The sequence below is a fragment of the Lepus europaeus genome, chromosome 14 (genome assembly GCF_033115175.1).
Source record: "Lepus europaeus isolate LE1 chromosome 14, mLepTim1.pri, whole genome shotgun sequence".
Lineage (NCBI taxonomy): Eukaryota > Metazoa > Chordata > Mammalia > Lagomorpha > Leporidae > Lepus > Lepus europaeus.
This window is the reverse complement of record NC_084840.1, coordinates 3,393,696-3,412,547: the sequence shown is the minus strand read 5'-3', so window position 1 is coordinate 3,412,547 and position 18,852 is coordinate 3,393,696. Positions and strand designations below refer to the sequence as shown.

At 45.8% G+C, this 18,852-nt stretch overlaps 1 protein-coding gene across 1 annotated transcript in view; it reads right to left on the bottom strand.

The window, feature by feature from the left end:
• Window positions 1-18,852, bottom strand: part of HMCN1 (hemicentin 1) — a 447,479-nt gene that overhangs the window by 59,489 nt on the left and 369,138 nt on the right. The window contains exons 75-85 of the mRNA XM_062211414.1: window positions 14,627-14,768; window positions 13,487-13,631; window positions 12,980-13,107; window positions 12,526-12,682; window positions 10,990-11,111; window positions 10,635-10,799; window positions 7,837-7,944; window positions 7,240-7,377; window positions 6,986-7,120; window positions 4,205-4,474; window positions 2,316-2,506 (exon numbers count right to left, since the gene is read on the bottom strand). Coding sequence (XP_062067398.1) covers window positions 2,316-2,506; window positions 4,205-4,474; window positions 6,986-7,120; window positions 7,240-7,377; window positions 7,837-7,944; window positions 10,635-10,799; window positions 10,990-11,111; window positions 12,526-12,682; window positions 12,980-13,107; window positions 13,487-13,631; window positions 14,627-14,768 — 1,701 coding nt within the window. The remainder of the gene's footprint in view (window positions 1-2,315; window positions 2,507-4,204; window positions 4,475-6,985; window positions 7,121-7,239; window positions 7,378-7,836; window positions 7,945-10,634; window positions 10,800-10,989; window positions 11,112-12,525; window positions 12,683-12,979; window positions 13,108-13,486; window positions 13,632-14,626; window positions 14,769-18,852) is intronic.

Below are 18,852 nucleotides of genomic sequence, written 5' to 3'. Positions count from 1 at the left end.
TCATCCTGTGCTCTGGCTCTAAGTATGCTCTAGATAGGCTGGTGATCGTCAGCAAACTTCTTCCAACTCTGCTTGGACGCCTGCGACACACTTCAATCATGCCCCAGACGGAGCCCCCTGTCTCCTGCCCCTTGCTGTGTCCCTGTAGATGTCACCACCTCAGCTGACAAGTATTGCGTTCTACCAGTTGTACATGCAACATCTCAGACATTAGTTATTCTTATTTTTCTCACCGTTTGCTTGCAACCATTAGGTAATTCTAGCTTCAAGTAACATGCAGAATCCTACCACTTCTCCTTCCTCCTCTGCTCACATACATTCCACTTTGAGTTCTATCACGTCTCCTCTGCCCCTACTCTTCCCAACAGGCCTCTCTGCCTGTGGCCTTGCTCCCTACCATCTGTTCTCGTCATCATGGCCAAAGCAATCTTTCAGAAACACAAGACAGAGAAAACCTGCAATGGCTGAAGTCTCTGGGCTCCTGACACACATGTGGGAACCTGGATAGAGTTCTAAGCTCTAGCTTTGGCCTGGTTCAGCCCTGGCTGTTGTGGGCATTCTGGGAAGTGAACCAGTGGATGGAAGCTCCCTCTCTCTCTGTCATCTCTGTCTCTCCAATAATGTGAACAATTTTAAAAACAGACCTCAGACTTTAATTTTTGAGCAAAAGTGGTGCCATTGTTCCAACAAGACCCACAGGACTCCTCTGCCATCTTTCTCTACTCGTTCTCTTTCTTTGCTTTTGCTGGCCTCCTGTTTCTCCATCAGGCACGTTTCCACCTCAGGTTTTCTCTGCCTGATAGGCCCCTCCTCCAAGTGTCTGCTTGGCTAGCTCATTTCCTCTGGTCTTTCTCAAATGTCCCCTTCACAAAGAGACTTACTCTGAACATTCTATTTCAAACTGTAGCCTGCATTGTTCCAACCCCTGACACCCATTCTGACTTGTTACATACACTGTTTATTAGTTTTAGTTTTTATTGTCTATCTTCTTCCTCTAGAAAAAAGCTCCATGAGGGTAGATTTTTGATTCTTTTGTTCCCTGATGTATTCCCAGTGTCAAAACCATAGATGTGGGGGCAGTCACAAATATCACAAGTCTAAATGCCCAAACTCTTTCCCCACAAACTTGTCGTAGTACCCTTGCAGATGTAAAGTTAGTTTTTCAAAAACTTCTGTGTATCCCACTTCCCATGTTATACAGCAGACTCATAGAATGGCAGATGTCCTAAACAGCACTCTGGCCTCAGAATCAGCCCTTAAGGCATTCGGATCTGGTTGAAGAGCCCATGAGTGTATTTTAGGCATGGAAAGCCAAGACATTCTGGCAAAAAAAAAAACAAAAACAAAAACAAAAAAAGGACCTAAATGAAAGATCTCTGCAAATGAGATCACAGTAGAAAGAATGGGCCATCAAAGGAGGTACCTTTCTCTGAAGGGAGGAGAGAAGTTCCACTTCGACTATGACCTTGTCTAAGTAAGATCAAAGTCGGCGAACTCAAAAGGCTTCCATAGCCTTGGCAACTCATGACTAGAGCCTGGGGAGATTACTGATGCCATAAACAAGAGTGTCAAATTGTTAAGTCAACAACAGAAGTCACTGTGTACTTACTCCTCATGTGGGATCTCTGTCCTTAATGTGTTGTCCAATGTGAATTAATGCTATAACTAGTACTCAAACAGTATTTTACACTTTATGTTCTGTGTGGGTGCAAACTGATGAAATCTTTACTTAATATATACTAAATTGATCTTCTGTATATAAAGATAATTGAAAATGAATCTTGATGTGAATGGAATGGGAGAGGGAGAGAGAGTGGGAGACGGGAGGGGTGTGGGTGGGAGGGAAGTTATGGGGGGAAAAAGTCATTATAATCTATAAACTGTACTTAGGAAATTTATATTTACTAAATAAAAGTTTAAAAAAATTTTTCAAAAACTTACTTATTTGCATTTTATTTGAAAGGGAGAGAGACAGAGAGATTGATTGATTTTCCATTTACTAGTTTACTTCCTAAAGGCCTGCAATAGCCAGGCTCAGCCAAGTCAAAGCCAAGACGCAGCACTTGAGCCACAACCTGCTACCTCCCAGGTGTGCAGGAGCAGGAAACTGGATCAGAAGACTGGCAGCCAAGACTGGAACTCAGACACTTTAATCACTGTGCCAAATGCCTGGTCCATTAATTTGATATTGTGACCTGAATTTACAAGCATTCTTTCTTTCATGATTGAAGAATACATTTCCAAGCTGCATTATGAAAATTTTTAAGAAGGTGAATTAGTAGTCTGGCTTTATCTATTTATGTCCTGAAACTTACCGCAACATTCTCTAAAATGAGTTCTCCATATGGTTCGGCCGTGTATTTTCCTAACAAGTTAGCCAAAGGAACACTGTCTTTTTCCCAGCTGATTGCTGGCGTGGGGATCCCATCGGCCTCACAGGGAAGGATGGCTCGCGAGTTCTCACTGACTGTGTAGTGTGCCTCTGTACTTCGGATCCTGGGAGGAACTACAGAGGGTTTAAAAATGGTAGTCATGCGGGAAGTTGAGTTCAACAATACCTCATACACACTGGAAATTCACACACAGAAGGTTCTTTTGAGGACAATTTTGTAAGACCTATTTTTAAAAATTAAGATATCTGTTTGCTACTATGAAAGCAATCAGTATTTCTGATGCCAGCAAGAATTCTAATATGTTTGAATGTACTGAATACCCTGACACTCAGTTTTGAACCATCTGCTAGTTCACTCCCCAGATGGTTTGGACTGTCCAGGCTGGCTTAGGTCAAAGCCAGGAACCCCATTCTGGGTCCCCCCAGATATTCAGACCACTTCTGGCTGCGTTCTCAGGCACATTAGCAGGGAGCTGGAGCAGAAGCTGAGCAGCCAGAATTTGAACCGGTGCTTTGATATGGGTTGTTGGTGCTGCAGGTAAAGCTTAACTTGTAACACAATGGCAACCTATAAATGATGATTTTTAATACTGGCTAAATTACAATCTTTTTAATTAAAAACGCTTCTACTTATGGGGTGGGCATTTGACCTAGCGGTTAACATGCCAGTGTCCCGTATTGCAGTGCCTGGATTCTACACTTGGTTTCTGGTCCTGACTCCAGTTTCCTTCTAATGCAGACCCTGGGAAGCAGTGGTGATGGCCCAAGTGACTGGGCCACTGCCATCCCCAGGAGACCTAGACTGAGTTCTGCCTCTCAGATTCAGCCCCTGTTCTGGTTTTAGGCCACCACGGGCACCTGGATCATCAATCAGCATGTAGGAGTTATCACTCTGCCTCTAAAAAATTTTTTTAAATATGCCTCCACTTGAAATTGTCTCAATAACTGAAACTGTCAGATACTCAATACAGTTAAAACACAGAAATAGCTTTCAAAGACATTTGAAAAAATTAGCAGAAACTCTATTAAAACAAGAATTATCTCTGAAAATAGTTAAGTGGGAATAGTTTAATTTGGTATTGTTTCCTACCACTCTGATTAATAGTTCTATTTTTAATCTTAAAATACACAATAAAACTAAAATATTACAATGCTGAACTTTAGATATTTTCCATTGTCAATACAAAAATAAATATTTCTTTTATAAAAATGTGTGTGTAAGTATTCTGCTGTATTGAAATAGTCATGCACCACACAATGTTTCCGTCAAGCACAGGCTGTGCATATGACAGTGGCCCCATAGATTCTGTGGCCCAGTGACGTCTTAGCTTCTGTGAGCTGTCCAGTCGGTACACACTGTGGTGCCCATATAACAACACAACCACCGAACTGTTCATTTCTCAGAGCGGACCTCCATCATGCAGCAAGGATGGCTGTACGGAGTCAGACGGATCTCCAATTTCCATTAGGCTCAGCTCTGTTGTTATAACAGAGGTCCCATGGACGAGACAGCTGGCAGCTCAGGGAGTAAGGCAGAAGAGCCACAAAAGCCAAGCACAGATAATGACAATCACATGGGGGAGGATCACTGGTAACATGTCTGTGATCTCGGCAACGCAAAGCTCTTCTCACATACGCATGCGAGCCCACAGAAGAGATATCTGAAAGCAGGTGCGCGTACACACGCCCACGTACACAATCTTTGGATTGCCGATGTCACCAGGTTTCATCGCCATTATATATGCTCTAGGTGGTCTCTTGTCATCACCAGGGTCATGTGAAGACTGAAATAACTCACGGGAACTGACCTACCGTGGACAGTGAGCGTGGTGCTCCTGCTGCTCGACCCAGCCACGTTGGCCGCCACGCACGTGTACTGACCAGCGTCGCCCGGCTGAGCGAAGGCTATGTGCAGAGCCCCGGAAGCGAGGATGTGCAGGCGCACTGACTCTGCAATCGCATGGCCGTCTCTGTGCCAGGTGACATCAGGTGGAGGGAGGCCGTCGGCCTCGCAGGGCAGCGAGATGGGCTGATCCACGGCAATGATGTGCTGCAGTGGGTGCGTGCTGACGACTGGAGGGACTGCAAGAGAGGGAGTTCAAACCTCATCTTAACAGTGTGGCTGCACAAGGACACCTTGTGACACTGCTCTAACAAATGACCAGAAACAAAGCCCTCAAGTCATCCGAAAGGAACCCACACTTCAAGTTCCTAAGATCACTGCAGAAAACCAGCCTCAATGCAGCTAACAAATAAATGTAAGAGAAGTCAGTTTTAAATGAGGTGATAAGCATATCCATGAAGGTTTCTGTGTCTGGAAAATGTAGGCGGTGCCAATGAAAGTATTTTCCTAAACAGACATGAATCGTGTGACTCAATTCAGGCACTGAAACTTTCAAAATAGAGCCTTAGCATTTTGGAAAATAGTCAACCGCTCAGATACTGCCACTCACGCATTTGCTGCAGAACTTAGCATGGTGTTGCATAACAGTGGCCATGCTTAATAAAGTATTATTTGGATGAGTGAATAAATGAATAGATCATTGAAAATAATTATATAGGGAAAAACTCTTCCAACTTCTTTAGAAACTTATGGGAGGGCTTAGGATAAGGATTCCCTTCCAAGCATTGGCACAGGGTCCCTGCTCAGACACGGGCCTAGATTTTCTACTCTGTCTTAAAGAATCCATTGTACAAAGGCACAAGAAGTAATTACAAATAACCATGGCAAAGACTATAGCAGGGCTGGCCCTGTGACATAGGATTCCTATGGTGCTGGCATCCCATATGGGCACTGGTTTGAGTCCCAGCTGTTCCACTTCTAATCCAACTCTCTGCTATGGCCTAGAAAACCAGAAGATGGTCCCGCACCCATGTGGGAGACCCAGAAGAAGTTCCTGGCTCCTGGCCAGATCGGTACAGGTCAGGTTGTTGAGGCTATTTGGGGAGTGAATCAGCAGATGGAAGACCTCTTTCTCTGCCTCTCTGTAACTCTGCCTTTCAAATAAATAAATCTTTTAAAAAAGACTATTTATAGTTACCAAAATTGTTTGGTAACATTTGTGCTCATGATTATTACATAATGTACCTGCAAGGAGACAGCCTATTCAGAACTTCTCATGCCCTAGAACATATATTTTTATGATTAATTTTAGAATATTTATTAACTGATTTTTATTTGAAAGACAGACAGACAGACACACACACACACACTCTTCCATCTACTGGTTCACTCTCCAAATGCCTGCAACAGCCAGGGCTGGGCAAGGCAGAAGGTCAGAACTCAATTCAGGTCTCCCACATGGGTAGCAGGGGCCCGGCCACCTGAGGCATCATCTGCTGCCTTGCAGGGTGCTCCTTAGCGGGAAGTGAGAGCTGGAAGTACAGCCGGGACTCGAACCCAGGCACTGCATCTGGGATGGAAGGGCACACCATGAAGGATCTTAACTGCTGCACCAAATACCTGCCTCTACTTCGGGAATATTGAAACGCTTTCAGTTGTTTAATGTATTTGTCTCTTTACTGCTCCTGTATCGATACTTTTAATCATTTAATGTGAAAAACTTCCTCAAATCTGGAAGCTTCTTTTCTATGACTTCTATGTTGCTGACACTGATGACAACTTTGGGTCCTGATCCACTTGACTTGATTGCATTCAATGAGCCTGCCCACTCCCTTCTTGGCGTGCCGTCCTTGCCCGACTGCCATCAGTTTTCCTTGAACAGCTCTGCCCTCTCATTTGTCATCTTCTCCATTGTCCTCACCTTTCTTGGACCTCTAAACAATGCACTGCCCCACAGTTAAACATGAAAACATACACAAAAAATGCCTGCTTTGTCTTAGTTACTTGAAAGGAAGAGTAAAGAGAGAGAGGGAGAGACAGAGAAAAGATCTCCGTCCACTGGTTCACTCTGCAAAGACCCACCACAGCCAGTGCTAGGCCAGGCCGAAGCCAGGAGCTCCATCCTGGACTCCCACACGTGGGTGGCAGTGGCCCATGCACTTGCGCCATCTTCTGCTAGGATCGCTACTCTCGCACCTTGGGGCATTATTAAGTCAAATCAGGCTCTGCTGAACACAAGAACTGTGGTACTCTGATCCGAGAATCCTGATCGCCACCAAGTGATAGATGGGTAGGCAAAGTACGAAGAGTAGACACGCTGGACAAAGGACGCTTCACATCCCGGGTGGAATGCTCTGGGCGGCATGAGATTTCTTCACAGCATTCAGAGTGGTGTGCAGCTGGAACTCAGGAATTATTTCTGAAGTTTCCACTTTGTATTTTAGGACTGCAGTTGGCTACGACTAACTGAGAATGCAGGGACGGAGCCATCGATCCGTGGAAACTACTGTGCCACAGGCAGGTCACACGAGTTCAAAATCTGAAGGGCTCCTGTTTTCTCACAGAAACAAGAGCTAAAAAAACACGCACTAGACTTATTGTTTCCTCAGGGTAAGAGGAAAACAACAGGACAGTGGAAATTCAGACAGCTGAGAATGGCAGGAGAAAGGCAGCCATCACCTTAGATGCCTGCATGTGAGGCACACATTGGGACAGACTGAATTGAAGACAGGGATGAGTGACTTAGGTACCTTGGACATTTAACTTGATTTTTCCCAAGGCCGTCCCGGCTGGGTTCTGAGCCACGCACACGTAAACTCCAGCATCCTCGCGGGCGGCTCTGGAGATCCGCAGGCTGCCGCCAGGGAGCACCGCACGGCTTTGCCCTACGTCAGCATCACAAAGCAGAGGGGGGTTTTTATTGGCTTGGGAAAACCGTACTGACTCGTGGTTTATAAAACACCCAACGTGCCAGACGTCTCTAGACAGACACAGGGGCAGGTACCTGAGCTGAGCACGTTGATGCCTTCTTTCTGCCACGTGATGAAAGGGCTGGGTGTCCCTGCGGCGTCACACGGCAGCAGAACGGGATTGTGCAGGATGACGTCCAGTTCACTGGGCTGCGGCTGAATGACTGGAGGCTCTGTCAAAGCCAATCAACAACAGGAAGTAACAGCCCCGGCTGAGGGCAGCAGGGTGGCAGCAGTGATGAGCCTCAACAGGCCCAAATGCAAAACGCCACAACAAGGGTGATGCGACTGCCCCAGAGAGAAAGGAATGCCACTGCACTGCTCTCTGAGTCTCACTGTGACAGACACCTTGCATCAGAGGGCCTCTACTGGCAGCAGACACACAGGAATGGAGGGAAAAATCCAAGCAAAATAATCATGGGGTTATTTTGCGTGACTTGCCATGTGTGTCTGTTTTAATCTACTGAAAAACATCTTGAGGCTCTCCTACCCCCAAGATAATACTGTGGTCCATAGCTCCAGACAGGGTCACATTTCAAGAATAAACACTCCAAAAAAAAAAAAAAACACAATAATAAACAAAAAATTACCCAAAGCTGGCAAGCTTTAAATAAGCAAACAGCCTCACACACCTTGGACATGAAGGGTCACGTGGCGATGTGCAGAACCGGCTGAATTCCTAGCAACGCAAGTGTACCTTCCAGCGTGGCTTAACTGGCTGGAGAATATTTCAATTGTTCCTAAAAAGGAAAAGGTTTAAGGTATAGTGCACCTCCCTGGTTTCCTAGTTCAGTTAATCATGTCTCCCATTTTCATGTCTTCCGCACTTAGCACATAGGTACTTGGCTCATGTTCATACTTGTACCCCTGGAGAGCTGGGAACAGTACTATTGTATTATCATTAAGATTTATTCATTTGGCCGGCACCGCGGTTCAATAGGCTAATCCTCCGCCTTGCGGCGCCGGCACACCGGGTTCTAGTCCCGGTCAGGGCACCGGTTCTGTCCCGGTTGCCCCTCTTCCATGCCAGCTCTCTGCTGTGGCCAGGGAATGCAGTGGAGGATGGCCCAAGTGCTTGGGCCCTGCACCCCATGGGAGACCAGGATAAGCACCTGGCTCCTGCCATCGGAACAGCGCGGTGCGCCGGCCGCAGCACGCCTACCACAGCAGCCATTGGAGGGTGAACCAACAGCAAAAAGGAAGACCTTTCTCTCTGTCTCTCTCTACTGTCCACTCTGCCTGTCCAAAAAAAAAAAAAGAGATTTATTTGAAAGAGAGAGAGATTGATTGATTTATCTTCCATCTGCTGGCTCACTCCCCAAATGGCCACAAATAGCTGGGGCTGGGTTGGGCCAGGCCAAAGCCAGGAGCTTCATGTGAGTTTCTCATGTGGGTGGCAGGATCCCAAGGACTTGGGCCATGCTCTGTTGCTTTTCTAGGCACATTAGCAGGGAGCTGGATTGGAAGTTGAACAGTCGGGACTTGAACTGGTGCCTATATGGGGTACCGGCACTGCAGGTAACAACTCAGCCTACTATGCCACAACTCCAGCCCCTTTATTATAGACTGCATTATTGAGGCATAATTTGCATATCAAGAAAGTCACTCATTTGAAATGTCCAACTCAATAATCTTAGCACATTTACAAAGAGCAATCATTATCACAGTGTGATTTTTTATAAAATTTTGTTTTTATCAAGAGCAGGTTTGTCCACCTGTTTTTTGTTGTTGTTGTTGTTTTTGTTAGATTTATTTATTTAAAAGATACAGTTATGGGGTGAGGGGCATGGGCAGAGAGAGAGAGAGATTTTCCATCCACTAGTTCACTCCCCAAATGACTGCTTCAGCTGGGGTTGTGCCAGGCTGAAGCCGGGAGCCTAGGGCTTCCTCCTGGTCTTCCACATTGGTGCAGGGTTCCTTTGGACCATCTTCCATTGCTTTCCCAAGTGCATTAGCATAGAGCTGGACCAAAGATGGAGCTGTTGGGTCTCAATCCAGTGGCCATATGGGATGCTGGCATTGCAGATGGCAGCTTAATATGCTATGCCAAAGCACCAGCCCCATCAGTCTTATTTAGAATCTTTCTATCAACTCAAAAAGAAACTGGTGCTCAATTACAGTCACTCCCCATTGCACCCCCTGCCCTAGGCCACCACTAATTTAATCACTAATCACTGCATGGTGGGGCTTTAACCCGCTGGGCCACAGCTTGGACCCCAATTTCTATTTTTTAAGGTTTATTTAATTACTTTTGTTTATTGGAAATACAGAGCAATGGAGAACAAGAGGCAAAGGTACATTCTATGTGTTAGTTCACTCCCCAAATTCTTGAAACAGCCAGGGGTCGGCCAGGCCAAAGCCAGGAGCAAGGAACTCCATCAGGGTTTCCCATGTGGTGATAGGGGCCTAAGATCTTGAGCCATCATCAGCTGCCTCCCAGGAGCCACTGGCAGGGAGCTGGATTAGAAACAGAACGGCAGGGCTTAAACTGGCTCTGCTATGAGATGCAGGCGCCCCACATGGCAGCTTACTCCCTGGCACCACAACATCAACCCTGGGATAAGTTTTCACTAACACCAGTATGAATAATCTATACTTTCATTTAGGAGAATTATTTTTTCTCCTCAATACTACACATTGCATAAATGATGGTCGCTACTATATTCAAAAACTGCTCAGGGCTGGCATTGTGGCACAGTGGGTCCCATATGGGTGCCTGCTTCAGTCTCAGCTGCTCCACTTCAATCCAGCTCTCTGCTATGGCCTGGGAAAGCAGCAGAGGATGACCCAAGTGCTTGGGCCCCTGCACCCACGTGGGAGATCCGGATGAAGCTCCTGGCTTCAGCCTGGCCCGGTCCGGGCTTGCTTCGGCCATCTGGGGAGTGAACCAGTGGATGGAAGATATCTCTCTCTCTCTCTCTCTCTGTGATTTATTTATAATTAAGTAAATCTTTTTTAAAAATCTGTTTAGTATAGCATTTAAAACAGCCTTCCCTGCTAAATTAAAAAAAAAAAAAGCCTCAGAAATGTGAACCCTGCATTAGGTTTGTAGTTTCAGAAGCTTAGGAGAGCAGACAGACTGTCTTACACAGTAATTACTAGCTAAAGGCTCACTCTGGCAAAAAGCTAACAGAAGCTGACAATCCTTAGGTTTAGTACATAGGCACAGAAACACCAGCGATCAAGCTTATTATATTTAGATTATCAATACAAACTTATTATATTTAGATTAGTCACACATATTTTTTGCAACCAGACTTTTTCCCTTCTTTCACTTTCTCCCCTTCCGAGTCTGACTGCATTTTTTTCCAGGAGTAGGAACGCAGGCATATTTTATTCTAAATTTATTTGGTACAACAGAAGGCCATGCAAGGCCCCTCGCTAATAACTAATCCAACCAAGAGACGTGAAATCCCGAGCTGGGTCTTACCCGAGGACAGAATTCGGTAGCCATCTCCCCTGGGGAGCAGTCTGACGCCATTTTTGGTCCAGTGAATGGAAGGAAACGGAACTCCCGCGGCAGCGCAGGTCATCACCGCCGGAGCCCGGGCGGTCACCACCATGTCCGCAGACTCGTCAGCTACGGAGGGCGGGACTGAGACAAGAGGAAGCAAGCAAGCTGCATGTCTCCAACCCTGAAGGCTCCACAGCCCGCTGCACAAGCGCCTCTTTCTGCTCTGAGAGTGAACATTCGGTGAGCAGAAAAGAAGGCCTTGTGCGAAGCAGCGGCATGGTTAATGATGGCACTACCGCGGCCACCCTGGACTCGTGCGAAGCCATTCTACCTTGGACGGTGAGGCCCACGGCTCTCTTATCCTCTCCAGCATCGTTTGTCACGGTGCACTCATAGGTGGCGGTGTCGTCCACAGAAGGGGAGATGATCGCCAGAGAACCAGAAGAGAGGAGCCTACGAGAGAGTTCAGAGCACGAGATGCTGTGTGCCGGTTTTCAGACATTTTTCCAGTTGGCTCATGTGGCGACTTGAGGGCCATCAGTCTCCTCCCTCAGTTAACGTGAGCTTCATTTCTTTGATGCAAACTTTGTGCACTGGATGTTACGTTTGTAGGGTTTTGATGGGTTAATAGGGCTTAAACTTGATAGTGACAGGAAGCATTCATTTGAAGGGCTGTCTAAAGTGGGAATCTTGCATTTTCTGATACTTACAGCATGACCAATCCTGGTTTCCTAACAGGAATCTAGTGCAGTGAATACCCTGATGGCCGCACGGGATCCATTCCTGAACCATCTCAAACGCTGTCTATAAAAATCATCTCTACATTTCTCAGTAACTTCGCAGGTTGCCATTTGAGTTCTCTTCTTGGACAGATGGGTAGCTACAGGTCTCCTGACATGCGATGGCTACTCTGGAGAAAGATACTGCACCTGGAACGCTTCCCCTTGACTTCTAGACCGAAGCAATCTGGGTCACTTCAAATGTGTAGGAAGCAGAGTGAACAGTCACGCGTGATGTTCAGTAAATCTAAATTACAATGCCTGTTTGCTTACTGCAAACTATACTGACTGAACAGAAATGACTTGGTTTAATGCAACCATATTTGGTATTCTTTCTTTTTCAGGAGCTTTGTACATTTGCTAAATAGCACATACTTTCAAGTCGCTGACCTCCCAATGTCAAAAGGTTAACAGGATGAGAAAGAGGAAATGACACAGTTTCCCCTGCAGCCTCCTCCTTTCCTACTTCCTAGTGTACCAGAACTCATACTTGCCAAAGAAGATCTATGACAGCATTTGCTCTTAGTACTGTGGTCAATCCTTTGACAGGATAACATTAACTCATCTGAGACAGATGAAATGGTACGTGTAATCTAAAGCATCAAGTTTAGTTGTTAAAAACCATATATTGCCATGCCGTGAGCTATCGTAGTAAAGCTGGAGGAATGTGAAAATTGTAGTGGACGCTGCTTTTCTTCCTCACACGTGCTGCCACACATCTAAATGGCATTTCCAGGTAACACTGGACCTGCAGTTAGAGTTTGCATTGATTTTTACAGATAAAAACATTTTATGATGTTTTCATCCTCTACTTTATGAAATTCCAGTAAGAGCTAAACTCGGGCTACATATTCAGTGCTGTAGGCCTTGCTGACAGTCCCGTGGAGATTATGTGTGGAAAAGCTGCACTTACACAAAACTTTCTGGTTCAAAACTGAGTCTCATTTTAAGAAAAACACACTCTCTGCATTAGCCAATTCTTCATACTTCACGTATTTGCTGCCCCCATTGGCACACTTAAAATGCTGTTTCTTATTAAAAAAAAGTTTCCAAATTATTTGTGAGACTTTCAATTAAGACTTCCTTACCTGTATAAATTCTGATTTTGATCTACATTAAGAAGATGCCCATTTTTTCTCCATTTGACGGATGGCTTGGGGATGCCGGATGCCTCACAGGCCAGGGTAGTCTGGACATTCACTGTTGCGGTTACATTGGTAGGACCCGCAGCAATGGAGGGAGGAACTGGAACAAGGTCAGCAAGTTAGCGGGGAAGACAGCAACCTGTGCCATCTGAGACGTTTCTGCTGGACTGAAACTGGCCGCTGGCACCGTCACTCACGGTTAGAGCCACAAGGCTCTGCGAATTTGACAGTACTGTGACAACTTAGCTGCAGTGAGGAGGAAACACGGGGCTGCCTGTTGGCCATTGAACTCATACTTAAACAGCCTTGATGTCACGGTCTTCCTGACCTCACTGGTTTCGGCTATTAAAGACGACTGGATGCGAAGCCTCCAGGCTGTGTATAAAAGCAGACTTACCGAGGACTTGCAAATCTATCCGCCTGCGGTCTGTCCCGGCAGCATTGGTGGCCATGCACAAATACCGGCCTGCGTCGGTGACCTGTGTCGACTGGATCCGAAGGAATCCGTTCTCCAAGATGGAGAACCTGCAAGAAAGAGGCCAGTGGCCTCCTGACTCAGCCTATCCTGATCACTCACGTTTCAGGACCCCTTCAAAGACCTAGTGAAAGTCATGGCAGGTTGCTCCTGTTTCACGTGGACGCACAGTCACCATACTCCTGGCGGGAGGCAGGTGGGAAGAGGACAGGGCATGAAGGTGCTTAGCAGATGGGCTTGCAATTGTGAATGACTGTAATCATTGTGTAGACAGAAGCCATGGGGGATCACGCTTTTAAAATACTAAATTTCCATGCTCGTTATCAACATGAAAAACTAGTTCTAAATGATACAAGATCAAAATAATGCACTGGAAGGAAGACTTAAAGATTTATGTTTGGACTTTTCATCTGTTTGCAGAATTGTTACCTTGCCTGATTCCCAGCTAGAACGGCTCCGTCCTTTCTCCACGTCAGCCTTGGGGTTGGCACGCCATCAGCTGAGCATTCCAACACAGCTGACACATTGACGAGAGTGACAAGACTCTGGGGGCCACCCTTTATGTTTGGAGGAACTGAACAAGAGACACATATAAGAAAACTCAGCTTTACCATATAACATAGCCTTTGACTAAGACCCCGAAGACATAATTTGAGCAAATATATAGCTTTGTCTACACGAATCTAGGTTAGTATAAACAGAGTTGTGATTTAATCCTGTAGTTTTACTCAAATTACTTTGTGTTTAAAAATAAAAGAGTAGGTGGGGAAGAGAAGGTGAAACCTCTGGTGTGGTACGTAAAATCTACATCTCTGTGGAAGAAGACCAAACACAAACCAGCTCTGGTCTGATGCAAATTAAAGATGATACTTCTTACTCTGGCCAAATAATGGTGAGAGAATGTTAACACTGGAGTAACTCACTTTAAATAAAGAGCAGAGAGGGGGCTGTTTTAGCAAAAGGCACATCTGTGGTTAATCACGCTCAGAACAGCTCAGAACAGCTCAGAACAGGCATTTGTTAATCACTGAGCTCATGTGGGAATACAAAGCCTGCATTTTAATTTCAGTATCAGAGAGAGATACTGACTGTGTGGGTGACCCAACAGCCTGTAAAAAAATTTTCATACACTAAAAATCCAAAGGGACTCTTCTGGGGAAAAGTCTAAATTATCCTCCTGAATTTTGGTGTTCAGATACTGTATTTAAGAAAGCATAGTCCTATATCAGTTTCCATCTAGCACATACATTATACTCTACAACTATGAACAATGTGGACTAAATGATGGGCCATTTGCCATTTGAGATTCAGTGTATCGGCTCACATCCAAATGACACAAAACATCAAGATACGCCAACAACAACTGAACATACACCATCCTTTAAGATACAGTAATATTTCTGTACTTTTTTTTACGTTAACTTGCAATACTGCGAAATGCTAGTACAAATACTATGTTGTTGTCTTCTTCAAAATAAATGAGATAACCACAAGGATCTCTTCAGTATGCTCACATGCATGCCCTGGGTTAAACGTCTACGCTGAGAAACAGGGCACCATTTTTCTTACCATTCACAAAGACAGTGAATTCTCTTGTGGTCTTCCCTGCAATGTTGCTGGCAACACAGGTATAGTTGGCAGTATCGCTGAGGTCTGCGTTGTTAATCTGCAAGTATCTCCCTCCAGAAAGGATTCGCACTCTAGGCGAGGCCTGGATTCAGCAAGTCAAATGTATCATTCAAATGCCAAAAAAAAAAAGATGATTCAGTTTGATTTCATGTCACTAGAAGCAACTACAGGGAGCTGGGAAGCTGCTGTGCAGCCTATGTTGTGTCTGCTCCCCCACCATCCCTGCAGCACCAGAGGTTCCCAGGAAACCACGTCAACCAGCGGGTGGATGGGATAGCTCAGTGTCTTCAGCTCCCCTGACCACAAGGATCCATTATGGAGGGGCAGGTGCTCAAGCCAAGCCTATCAGAGCCCTCAGAACTCTGGCTGGAAGTGTTGGGGGAAAAGGTGTAACCTTTGTATTGGAGGCACTTGGAGGGTGACATACGCCTGGGGGCAGTGCTAGCAGGTGGGGACCCTGGCAGAACATAAGGCCAAGCAGCAGAGCTCAGAGTCAGAGCACACGCAGGGCTGCTTTCACCCGTGCAGAGCCTCTGGACCACACAGGGCCAGATGCCAATTCACCTACTACTCTGCTCTGTAAACTTGATGCGGTTGTTTTTGTTCTTTTTTTCATTTAAGTTGGTTTCAGTCTGAATTCTGTCCCTTACAATGGAGAGTTTCCTAACAAATTTACTCTGGTAAACTTTCAGAAAAACATTATCCAAAGATTAAAAAAAAAATCTATTTATTGGAAAGGCACAGCAACAGAGAAAGGGAGAGATCTTCCATCCATTGGCTCACTCCCCAAATGCCACAACAGCTTAGGCCCAGCCAGGAACCAGAAACACCAGTCAGTTCTCCTATGTGAGTGGCAGGGGCCCAAGGGCTTGAATCATCTTCCATTGCCTTCCCAGGTACAACAGGAGGGAGCTGGATGCAAGTGGAATACCTGGGACTCACACTGGTACTCTGATATGGGATGCCTGTGTCACAGCAAGGTGTAACCTGCTGCACCACAATACTGGCCCTTATCTCCTAACATTTTAAAAATAAGCAGATAAGGGCTGGTGTTGTGTCATAGTGGGCCCCAACTGCTCCACTCTGGATCCAGCTCCCCGCTAATGGCCTGGAAAAAGCAGCAGAAGATGGCTCAAGTGCTGGGTGGGGCCCCTGCACCCATGTGGGAGACCCAGATGAGGTACCCAGCTCCTGGCTTCTGCCTGGCCAACCACTGTCTGTTGTGGCCACCGGGGGTATAATATAATCTCCCTCTTTCTCTGTAATTCTGTCAAAAATAAATAAATAAACCTTAAAAGAAACATGGATAAACAATTTCAGTATACAAATTTCTTAAGCATTTATTTTGTGCCCACGCACTGGACCAAGAATTATAAAAATACAGTGACAATGAAACCCAGTTGCTGCTATCAAGTGTAATTAGAGAGAGAGAGCAAACAAGTAATCTTGGTGTACAGCGTGGAGCCTGATATTCATATTCATTTACAATGCATCAAAGATAAGATTTCTCTGCCAGGTAGATGCAGATTTCTAACAACAACAAATTGTCCACACTAAATATGCAGTCCATTATTTTAAAAGTCCACACATTTTTCTAGGCCTTTCATTGCTGTTGGTAATCATAATAAAATGTTAGCTCTAATGAGAATAAATGGTTTCTTAAACATGTTAAGTTTTGTGATACATTTTAATTCTTTAAAAATTTATTTTATTTGGAAGGCAGAAAGACAGAAACAGACAAAGCGAGATCTCCAATCTGCTAGTTGGAGCTGGACTCAGTCCAGGTCTCCCACATGGGTGTCAGGACCAAAGTACTTGAGCCATCACCTGTTGCCTCCCAGAGTAAATTTTATTAGGAAGCTGGAATCAGAATGGAGCCAGGACTTGGACCCAGATACCAGATAAGGGGTACTGGCATCCCCAGTGGAGTCTTAACTTCTAGGGCCAACGTCCACCCTGAAATGTTTCAATTGTTAATTTCCGGGCACAGCAGGGCTTTAGGCTGATGATAGTTTTCAGTGTGCTTCTGGTAATGCCGATCTTCTGAAAACTCAGTAAACTCTACTTAGTAAGCCTCTCTACACTTTTACTTAGCACCAGTGATTCCTCCCAAATTGGACTTCTGCCCGCAGATGGACCCCCTTCTCAGCGGATGACCTTGCTCCCTACTGCACCAAGAACATCCCACCTCTGTACCGGACACACTCCCCCCTGCCTCCTGCACGCGACTCTGCCCTTCTGTGGCCTCACCCTCGTGACCAAGGTCATCTCCTACCCTTGACCAGGGTGCCAGGCTCCCCTGTGTACCTTGTGCTGGACATTTCTCTTCCTCTCTCCCACACCTTCTATAGCTTCTTCTTTCAGCAAAAAGCTGTGCAACTTTTTAATATTTAAATAGTGAGGTGCTAGTGAGCTGTGGCCTGACCAGAGTCACTCCATTTTGTCCCTGAGTATCCTCTTTTTCTAACCAGTCAAAAACTAACCTTGTAAGAATGCTATCTGTGCTGGCACTGTGGTGTAGTGGGTAAAGCCACCGTCTGCAATATCAGCATCCCATATGGGTGCTGGTTCAAGTCCTGGCTACTCTACTTTCCATCCGGCTCTCGGCTGTGGTCTGAGAAAGCATTAGAAGATGGCCCAAGTCTTTGGGCCCCTGTACCTGCATGGGAGTCCCGGAAGAAGATTCTGGCTCCTGGCTTTGGATCAGTTCAGCTCCAGCCATTGAGGCCATCTGGGGAGTGAACTAGCGGATGGAAGACCCTCCTCCCCTTCTCTGCCTCTGCCTCGCTGTAACTCTGCCTTTCAAATAAATAAATAAATAAATAAATAAATCTTTTTTCTTCCAGGTCTCCCATGCAGGTGCAGGGGCCCAAGGACTTGGGCCATATGGGATGCTGGCGCTGCAGGCTGGAGCTTTAACCCATTGTGCCACAGCGCGGGCCCCCATAAATAAATTTTTAAAAACAAAAAGAATGTTATCGGTAAGGTTTGTTTACATTAAGCGCAGGGAAATGTGTTTGATGCCTCCCAAGATAAGCATAACCTTGCTTGTTCCAGCTTCTGTAACAAATGCTTGGCTTTGTAATTAGCTTCCAACAAGATGTGATTTTGCCTTTAGAAGCTTACCCCAGCTCCGTCGGGGCTGCATGATTAGTAGAGCACGTGCCCCAGCGCAGCTGACTGCTTTCGGAAATAAAGACTCCGGAATTCGGCCCCGAGACTGGTGTCCTGTAACCCGCCGTAATGAATACAACAGAACTTGCTCATTTCAACTTCTTCTATTAACTCCCCAAACAATAACCTATGTTCACTCTATGAAAGAATCGTTGTTTGAATCTTTAATCACTTCTACTTATTGCTGAAGCCAACGGATACAACCAGATTTGCACTCGGGTGGCCTCTCGGTCACTCCGCCCCCGTCCTCGGCTTTCAGGACACCCAGATCTGCTGCTGCAGTCCTATGGCTGACTCGTCGTCCTCTGACACCTCTCCGGCTCTGTTCTCACTTGCTGCTCTGACACTTCAGCAGCAGCTTATACCACGACCACCACCACATCAGAAACCTTTTTTTTTTTTTTTTTTTAAAGAAACATAGACTCTACTTTTAACAATTTCTAGATTCTACGTAGTTAATATACAGGTAGTTTAAATTAAAAAATCTCTAAATCCAAACTTGCTTTCCCCACTGGTGAACTCGCCCTTTCCCAGTACGGACATCACTTGGTCACATCTGGTATCAACCTGCACTGAGTCACTCTGCCAACATTCACTCAGTCCCTACGTTACCACCTCAGGGATGGGAGTGAAAAGCACATGAGGGAGACAGGCAGTATGGAGGCCAAGTCAGAGCGTGAAGGGCCCTGTGAGCTAAGCAGGTGGTTTATCCACAATCCTGAAATTTATGGGGGGCCGTCAGAGAATTTTTCATTTGTTAATTTATTTTTATTTATCTACAAGGCAGAGAGAGAGAGAGAGAGAGAGAGAGAGAGAGAATGGATTTCCATGTACTGGTTTATTCCCCCAAATGCCTGCAACATTCAGGTGGGGCCAGGCCAAAGCCAAGAGAGCCAGGAATTCAATGTGGGTCCCCCATGTGGGTGGCAGGGGCCCAAGTCCTTGAGCCATCACCTGCTGTTTCCCAGGATGCTCGTTAGCAGAAAGTTGGC